This window comes from Populus euphratica, unplaced genomic scaffold, assembly GCF_000495115.2.
Source record: "Populus euphratica unplaced genomic scaffold, PopEup_1.0 scaffold210.1, whole genome shotgun sequence".
Lineage (NCBI taxonomy): Eukaryota > Viridiplantae > Streptophyta > Magnoliopsida > Malpighiales > Salicaceae > Populus > Populus euphratica.
The window spans coordinates 25914-35730 of record NW_011500094.1 but is presented as its reverse complement, the minus strand read 5'-3'; the positions used below and the strand labels follow the sequence as shown (position 1 = coordinate 35730).

The 9817-nt window shown below is 34.9% G+C and overlaps 1 protein-coding gene across 1 annotated transcript; it reads left to right on the top strand.

Moving 5' to 3' along the window:
- On the top strand, nt 1–1394 carry LOC105109205 (glucuronoxylan 4-O-methyltransferase 1-like). The gene has a single exon (XM_011003824.1). It carries the CDS (start codon nt 277–279, stop codon nt 1132–1134), a length of 858 nt encoding a protein of 285 aa, XP_011002126.1. The 5' UTR covers nt 1–276; the 3' UTR covers nt 1135–1394.
- The last annotated feature ends 8423 nt before the right edge of the window (nt 1395–9817 follow it).

Genomic DNA, 9817 nt, shown 5'->3' with positions numbered 1-9817 from the left:
CATCCAAAGAGATGATACAATTTACAGACAACGTGTGCACAACTCCCAAGTCCTAAAATTATATGGGTATTTATGTCCAAAAACAAAACCTTCACTCATTATCTATTTATGCTCTCTTCCACTCTTCAACTCATTTCCTATCTCTCTATATAACGAACAACAATCTTGCCAGACACAGCTCCTCCACCCAAGCCCAAGACCAAGCAAGATTCTCTCCTCCTTTCTTTCCCTTTTCCCAAGAAACCAATCATAAATTCTATCAAGAGAGAAAAAGAGATGAAGAGAACCCAATTTACTCCGGAAAAATCCTGTCTACTCGCAGTGGCTTTATCCGGTCTGATCATCGGTGCGTTTCTCTTTTCAAACTTAATCCGGTCGGTTGATAACATCTCTTCCTTCGGCCTCTGCTCCTTAGCTTCGGCCAAAGCCCGCGCCGCCGCGGATTACGACGCTACGCCGACTCAACTCCAATCTATCCTTCACTATGCAACGTCAAAGATCGTCCCACAACAATCTTTGGCCGAAATCTCAGTCACTTTCGATGTCCTCAAAACGCGTTCACCTTGCAACTTCCTTGTATTTGGTCTGGGTTTTGATTCTCTCATGTGGACATCATTAAATCCACATGGCACCACTTTATTTCTCGAAGAAGATCCCAAATGGGTTCAGACAATCGTCAAAAAAGCCCCAACGTTAAATGCGCACACGGTTCAGTACCGGACGCAACTGCAAGAAGCCGACAGCCTCCTGAAAACGTACCGGTCTGAACCGTTGTGTTCGCCAAGTAAAGCGTGCTTACGCGGCAATTATAAGTGTAGGTTAGCACTGTCTGGATTGCCTGACGAAGTTTATGATAAGGAATGGGATTTGATAATGATTGATGCGCCAAGAGGGTACTTCCCGGAAGCACCAGGGAGGATGGCGGCGATATTTTCAGCGGCGGTGATGGCTAGGGGGAGGAAAGGATCAGGAGTGACGCATGTGTTTTTACATGATGTGAATCGGAGAGTGGAGAAAATGTTTGCGGAGGAGTTTTTGTGCAGGAAGTATTTGGTTAAGGCTGTAGGTCGGCTATGGCATTTTGAGATCCCTCCAGCTGCTAATGTGAGCCAGCGTGATGGTTGGTATTGCTAAAATACGCTTTTTTCTATGCTTCTGACAAGATAGATAAATGAGACGCAGAGATGCGACAGAATTTTATTTTATTATATTTCTGTTTGAAATCTGCGTTGCACGGAAAATATCTTGCGAGGGAAAAGAGTGTGTTGAGTCGGGGAACAGATGAAATTTGAATATGGAGATTCAAGTAGATGCCAAATTATCTCACTATCAGATAGTGTGTGTTTCGTGATGTCTTGTATTGCCCGTTTAATATATTGATATGGTGTTTTTTATTTAGACCATATAGTAAGATGATTTATTTATTTATTTATTTTTATTATCAGCATATTAATATTATAAAAAAACACTAAAAGGATTTTTGATGTATGATTTTAAAACCCACGTAAAAATACAATAACAAGCATGCACGTATGCTTTTAAAAATTGTGCTTTTGAACAAAATAACTCACCATCAATTGAAAGGGTGAAGGTGTGAAGGTAAAGGCCAACCATGCAAGTAATTCAAATATCAAGTAATAACATAGACATGGTAAAGTTTTTCAATGCTAGAGGCCAACAACCAGAGGCCTCCAAAAATATATTAAAATATTATTTTTTATTTTTCATAAGACTATTAAAATTATTAAAAACACTTATAAAAATATTAATTTAATATCTTTTCAAATAAAAAGTATTTTAGAAAATAAAATTATACATCTAGTTTTTTGTTTTGATATTGAAATTTGAATCTTGATGTTCTAAGAAAATAAACCCGCTACCAACAAGCTAACCTCTTCAGATTGGAGTTCTTGTTGAATCTTTGGGCGTGACGCCGCGCTGGATTGGATTTTCAGCCGTAATTATTATTTTTTAAAATGGTTTTTTAGTTTAGAAATGTATTAAAATAAATATTAACAATCTAAAAATACATAAAAAAATTAATTCAAAGAAAAAAAATTAAATATTTTTAAAACTAAAAACATATGTTCTATTAGCTAAAAGCTGTACGTGGCAATTGCAAAATGGAAGGATAACTCCTCTATTTGCTTGCAATATTTTGGTAACTTTCATCTTCAATGATTTATAGACACCTGTGCGGCTATCAATTTCTTTGCTGGCGACCAGCATCGTGGTAAGGTACAATTTAAATTGGCGGAATGAATAAAGCATGTTAAGGTTGCCACTTATCAATACACTTTTAGAATTGTGGAGCCCATTGGTAGCTGCCATTTATCAATTTGTCTCATGAGATTGCGGAGGAGAGCCCAAGACATGAAGTTATTAACTTTTTTTTTTTCTTTAAAATGCTTGAAAGGCAGGAAAGGGTTTTCATGCATTCTGTTTCCTATTTTGAAATGTCATTGTTTGTTCAAATCGTTTTTTTTTTTAATTCTTAAATTATTTTTCATTTTTTAAATATAAAATTTATATTTTTTAAAAATATCTTAATATATCAAAATAAAAAATATTTTATAAGAACATCATGAATACAGTAAAGCTAGTGGAATCACGGTAAGCTAGTGGAATCATTGTTTAGAGTCCAATGCGATTTCCAAGAGAATTATTTACGATGCAAACTTTTCAAAAAAAATTATTTGAATATTTATACTCTTTATCTTTATTATTTAAATATGTGAATTTATTAATAAGTATTCCATTTAGTTTACATCTGTCATATGCTGTCACATGTCCGTATGAACTATTAATGTTTTTCGGATTGAGTTTGTTCTTTAATTTTGTTATTTTAGCATCAAAACATATTCATATTTTAGCTTTAGCTTGTTTCTTGTTTTCTTGGATTAACTAAATTGTTACCAGAGGGAAGATTTATGGAAAAAGATTGACTAAGCAAGTGTACACAACACGACGAAGTCAGGGCGGTGGTGTGCAAGGGCCAGTCTGTCTTCTCCAAAAACCATGCCTGTGGCATCAAGGAGAGCATGCTATGAATTTCTGTGCTCCTCTGATATCCAATGCATAGAATATCTGGTCTCATTGACAATAGCTGGGCAAGAGAAAAGGCCCTTTGGGATGTGCTTGCACTTCCTTCTAAGAAATTGGCTATGTTGCGACCCCTTAATCCGCAGGTTCAGCCAAGTTTCTGGCATTGGAATAACCTTTGATTCTTTACAAGTAGTTTTCTTGTTAAGAATGTCTAGTAGTCTTGAAGCCTCCAATTGTGTTTTGTCAATATCAGATAGGCTGCGAGTGAATGGAGTAGACTCTCTAGCGCCAAGACTCTTGGGGGAACCAGGCTTGCTGTCCGGTGTGGTTCTGGACGATTCCTCATTGATGCAAATATTGGTAAGATCAATTGTGTTTTCTCCACTCACCACAATATCATTGCGCAATATTGAGGGTACTTTGCAGAAACATAACTGCCTCATATATTGCATTTCACTGTGTTATTGGTCCTGAACATCTCAGGTCAAGACCATGGACCGTTGATATGGCTTCGGCTATCAGGTGAGCTGGAATTATGGCGCCTTCAGTTCATGTAAAAAATTACATCAGATCATACACATTTAGCTAGAAACTAATATCAATCATGCTATTTATGTAAGAGAAAAATCCATACGAAAGGTCACTAGGACTTGCCTTTACAACCATGCTGCTTGGTTTGCTATTCTGTGTTGGTGAATTGGATACAAAAACTGATGATGAATCTTCATGTTTTCTTTCTAGCAGATCCTAAACAGTTACAAATAATCAGAAACCTCGCATCCGGATTTTGCTAGCAAATATTTAGATGGGGTAAGAAAAAATAAATCCTGAAAATAACAGGAAAAGAGAGCACCGACTTTGGAATCTACATTTAGCATCAACTGTTCTTCATTACTCAACATGATTCCTAGTGCCTTCTAAACAAAAAAAGAAGACCAAAAAGTTTATCGGGCTCCAAAATTAGCAAGAAGAACGGAGAAAGAGTAAAGAACAAAGTCACAAATGTAGAAGTGAAGACCAGCCACACCCATATAAATATATTTTACAGCAGAAAATGGGAAGAATTGGCCTAATAAAGAAATTGAAAGACATTAGGACAGAGATAAAGACCCACAAGTGACGACAGCAGTTTCACACAAGATGGAACTATGAAACAGTGATTCAATTGATGTAATAACACTGTATCCACCCAATAATTGAAGAGCTATGGCTTATTTATATTTTTGCAATGTGAGTTTGGCATAAAATTACAATAATCAATCTGGACTAATCGCCCACTTTTATCTATCCTAGTTGCAGAAAAAGATGTGGAACTCAGTAATAGCATGAACTTACATATTTATTATCAAATTGCCGATGCTATATTGCTAATCACATACATTAATATTAAATTATAAAGAGATGGCGACTGCTTGATGATTTAAGACGTTAAAAATAAAAATATTCATTATGGACCGAGAAGGACTGGTCATAGAGTCAATCTAGGACTTATTTGGAGAATGGTATATTGCATGGGAGATGCTTCTGTGATTACATCCTGCAGGTACCACGACGTTGCATCTTAATTTTAAATGAGGATGGGCTATTCTAGAGCAAAACACATCATTTACTAATGACAATTAACAAGCTGATGCAAAATTATTAGACCGTACTTTTGAACATCTGAAAGGGAAGGACAGGATACTTTCCATCTACGTGAAATCAAGGCAAGAGTTTTGGTATGAGAAAAGACTATATGCAAGTCTCCAACTTTGCCTCTAATCTGAAAGTGCTAGGACTGCCTAATTACAATTTGCAAACGATCAGCCGCATAGCAGAACTAGGGTGACTGTAGCTGCTCTGTAAGACCAGTCAATACTCAATACTAGGTGAAATAAAACTACAGACAACCAACTAGATGACTGAGTCAATACTCCACAAGGTTATGCGTTTAGAGTTTTATTTAAAACAGCATCTTTGCAAGTATTTTCCAACGACTCACCTCAATCAACATCAAATTATGAGCCCTTACATACAAAATCATATTTCATACCTGTATCTAATAGCGAACTTTAACCGATTCTGATGTCATACAGCATACCTTGACTTAGACTATGGTAGCAGAAACAGTCCCTTGTAATAAAGCCTGATAAACTGTAGAAATTGTTATTAGCTTGACTATAAGAACACTTCTTACTAACAGAGTTGTCCCTCTACCACTACGAGCATGTGTTAGTTGAGGCAAGAAACAATGCAAACCAACAAAGTCTATACCGTTATAAGCACCTGATATCAGTCTGGGACCCATCCACGGAAGTTACAAGCAGGTGCAAAGTCAAATATGCCAGTCCTACATATAAAAATGGGAATGATCAATATTGCTAGTTTTGCAATGGAAGAACCTTTGGGATATGATAAAAAAGCATAGCCACAATGCATGCTAACTGTGATGTAGTCATGACTACCTGGTGTTAGGAGCCGGAATTAACATAAAGCCACAATTACACAGAATTTCCTTGCATCACATTTTCTGGACTTCCATAGAAGTCAATACACATAAAAACCCCAAGTTCAACAAACTCAAAACAAGACTTCCCTGCCCTCCAAGTAATTGCAAACCACAAAAAGAAAATGAAGAAAGAAATTCATAACCATGCTCGATATAGTTTTTATCCATAGCCAATCTATCTATTGTAGATCAAGCATGAAATTACAAAAGGTATTTGCTCCCTATTTTGTGATTATCAAATCATTATAATATACATCTCAAATAAATATCTAACAGATCATATTGAATCAAGATTTCTTAACTAATAACACCTGTGCTTATCAAATAACATAACTGGGAAAGAAAGACTGGAAATCTTAAAAGAGAGGCAAATCTTTCAGCCCCACATATCGGCATTCTATACAAAACAAAAGGAGTTTCATACTACAAAAAGTACTTCATCCGATCATCTCTCCTCATGGCATTGTATACAGCTTGAACCTGGCAGAACGAGAAGTTCCATGTCAACAAATTATCACCAGGTGTTATTGATATCTTGCGCAAAATAATCAACATATCATTTATTAAGCATAAATATATATATAGACATATCAGCCCCTTTTCTTTCCTTTTGTTTCCATAAAAAGCTAAAAACTATGTCTCATCAATATCTTTTACGTGCCTGAGAGAGAGAGAGAGAGAGAGAGAGAGACCTGCTCACTAGAAACAACTTGAACAGGACCGATGTTGACTGACACATATTTGCCCCTTGAAGATACTTTCTGCCTCACTCGACCCTGGAAAAAAAAGTGGCTTAATGTAATTAGATACTTGTTTATAATACAAGCTCTAGGCAGATAATTCAACAAGTAACTCAGATCTGCAATCAAAGAAAAAGGTTGCCAAAAAAAAAAAATGAAAGAAAGATCATCTAGTTTAATAACAATCTGGTTATATTTATTTTTAAAAGGTGTCAAGATTTTCAAGAACAGGTAAGCATTTTGAAACAATCGGCATCAGTTCAATAGGTCAACTTATTTCTTCAAACTGCAATACTGAGAGTAAAAAAATTCACCATGTTCTAAGATAAAGACTCTTATATTGATGAAATTACAATAAATTGATAGCAATCTCAGCTTTTCCTTTTTTTCCCCTACCTGGACAGCATAAGTAACGCAAACATGCCTTTAAATATAACATTTCTTTCTATGTAACCGACCAAGAGCCACAGCATGACAGCGAGATTGACACATCCAAAACAGTAATCTAATTGAGAAATTAAGCTTTTTTTTCTGACAAGGTTCATATTGTTGTCTAACAGTTTAATCACTTTAATGGTAAAGTCAACCATTAGTGTTTCAAGAAGGAAGAAGACAAAATTTGTTTTTTAGCCATAAGTTGAGGCATAATAATGATGACAGATAAAATATGTGGCATCTGTTTCCATTTGCAACATCAACAAAAATTACAAATGCTTGTATCTGCCAAAAACTTTCAACACCAACCCTTACAACATCTTTGACCACTATTGTTTAGCCCTGGATGTGCATAACTACCATTGCCAATTTGTGGCCAGCATGCTATTCTCAAACAGGCCTTCCTCATTACTACTTGTAACTGTTAACCAACAGATTCATATGGCATGTGTATTCTAGTCCCATCATCCAAGGCTTGTGCTTCAAATCCTAGACTCACCAAACTATTTGATGAGAAATGGTTTGGTAATGCACCACCTGCAAAGCACAGCTGATGACATGGCAATCTTCCATAATTGCAAGCTATATGATGAGGAATTTCACTACTCACATGTTATCATTAAGGTTTACATTAGAGCAGGACTAGTAGTCATTCCCTCAAGCTGGATGTGGAAAAACAAAGGCATGGAAATCATCCACTTAACAATTCTGAAACCCAAATCCATGTTTCCCTAAGCTAACAAGATAACTTGGTTTGGAACCTATCATATCTTGAAAAACTAACAGGATAACTTGGTTCAGACCATGCAGTTTCTGTTTTCAAATTTCTGCAGAGAAATTTCCAGTAGAAAACCACAAATAAGCAAACCAATCACTTTCTTTAAATACATTTTCCCTTCTGTATTTAAAGCCCTGTATATTGTCCTTTTCGTTCTATGTTGGAATAGAAAGTTATTAATAGACCAGATTTTATGAGAAAGGTTCTTCCTCATATTCCTAGTAGAAAAGAAAGATTTCTTTTCTCGATGCGAAATATAAATTACCATTGCAGTCTATGAAACACTTATAGTATCTCTAATTTCTGGATAAAAGATGTAATGGCCAGAGATTCTCCACCTAAAACCTTCTTCTATCAATCACTTTAGATCTGACGAATGCAATCAATTATGGGGAGCAACCTTCAACTAATCATGCGAGTTACAGAAGCCAACCATTAATTTCAATCACATAGGATAAAGCACAACACCATACAGAATGCATCGTCATCTACTCTCGCAAGCATAACATGCTACTGAAAGAACTACTCTGTATTGGCAGACAATGAGCACCTCTGTTCGATATCTATGTTCAATACTCTGTATTGGCAGACAATGAGCACCTCTGTTCGATATCTATGTGCTAGAGCATCCATTACTTTTCACGTGTTTATGAAATTCTAATGCCAAATAGATATTGGACGAGACCACTCATGATATTTAATGAAAAAAACCTTAGTGTAAGGAAATATAAATGAACAGCCTACAAAAACAAAAACATGAAAACTTCAATAAAAAAACGAAAATGAAATTAACAATCCTGTAGGTAATGCAAAAAACAAATAGGATTCAACATTAACAAGAAAAGACACAATACATGTCTCCTTGCAGTTTACTTCTTTCAACGCACTGCCATCTTATATGTCTTTTCTACTAATTATTTGCAGCAAAAAGAAAGGACATATACCTCAGGGATTGGTTGTTGAATTACAGATTCAACAGCAATAACCATAGCTTGCACAAAATCATCACCTCCTGTACCTATTGCAGTAAATCCTCTAACTGTTGGATATGAGTTTACCTGGAAGGTAAATAATACTACTGTTCAGATGCCAAATTTGTACGAGTTTGACAAACACATAAGAACAGTGTCTACAAGATCATAACTTCATAGACCATGCATAATAAAAATCTAGACTCTAAAGTGTAACAAAATCAATATCTGTTACAGATGTCCGCGAGCAGTTATGATTAATATTATTTGACATGGAATAGAGGTCGAATACGAAAACAAAATAAAGAATATTGTCTAACAAGTAATAAAATCAATAAGCTAACAAAGAAAGGGAATGGTAATCGAAAGAGGTCAAGCATCTGTACCTTCTTATCCAAAGCAAGCCATTCATTAGTAGAATCATCTGCTACCGTACCACCAATAACCACATTTGTGGTTTGTCCAACCCTCCCTTCTGTCCTTGATACCTCTGTATCATCAACAGAAGTTTCTATCAATATGTGACTGTATGCTTCACACAAATTATAACAAGACCAAATGGAATACAACAAGAATCAGCTGAAAGCATTGATATCCATTAACCTTTGGCATATAAAAACTTCACAACAAATTCAATTAACCCGGAACTGTCCAAAATAGCAGTACTAATAAAATACAAGAAATAAATAATTGGGAAAACACATTTGGCTATCATGAATTAAAGCATAATAATAACAATACTAAAAAAAATTAAATAGGACAGTCAAAAGAATTGTAGTAACAGAGAAATAAACTCCTCCGGTTACATTACATCACATGCCCTTGTTTCCAACAAACAAATTGTCATTCTAATCCATTTAACTAAATGACCGCAGTTTATCATGTTAAAAATTAAAATGCCAGACAAATTCTATTCAAATACCCAAAAGGCCAAAGAAGAAGAAGAAGTAGACAAACCAGAAATAGCTTTGAGCACAGCTTCTTGAGGGGGCCTTCCGCCGTGCCCTGTTAAACTCGGTCTAAAGTATGACTTGAATTAAATTTTAATTTAAATAGAAAAATAACTCACATGACTAAATTCGATTTATCTAATTAAATCTTACCTAAATTCCATAATATATATATATATATAAAACATTCAAGTAGTCTAGATAATTGGTTACTTAATTAATTTTTTTAATTTAATTTATTATATTCAATTAAATAGTTGATAGCGTGTAGATAATGATTATTAGATTAAGGTGCTTATAATTAATACTAGTAAAAGATTATTTTTTTATGGAGGTGAGGAATTTCTAATACTTAAATAAATATTTTTTTAAAAAAAATATAATAATATTTTAGAAAGAGATGCTATATA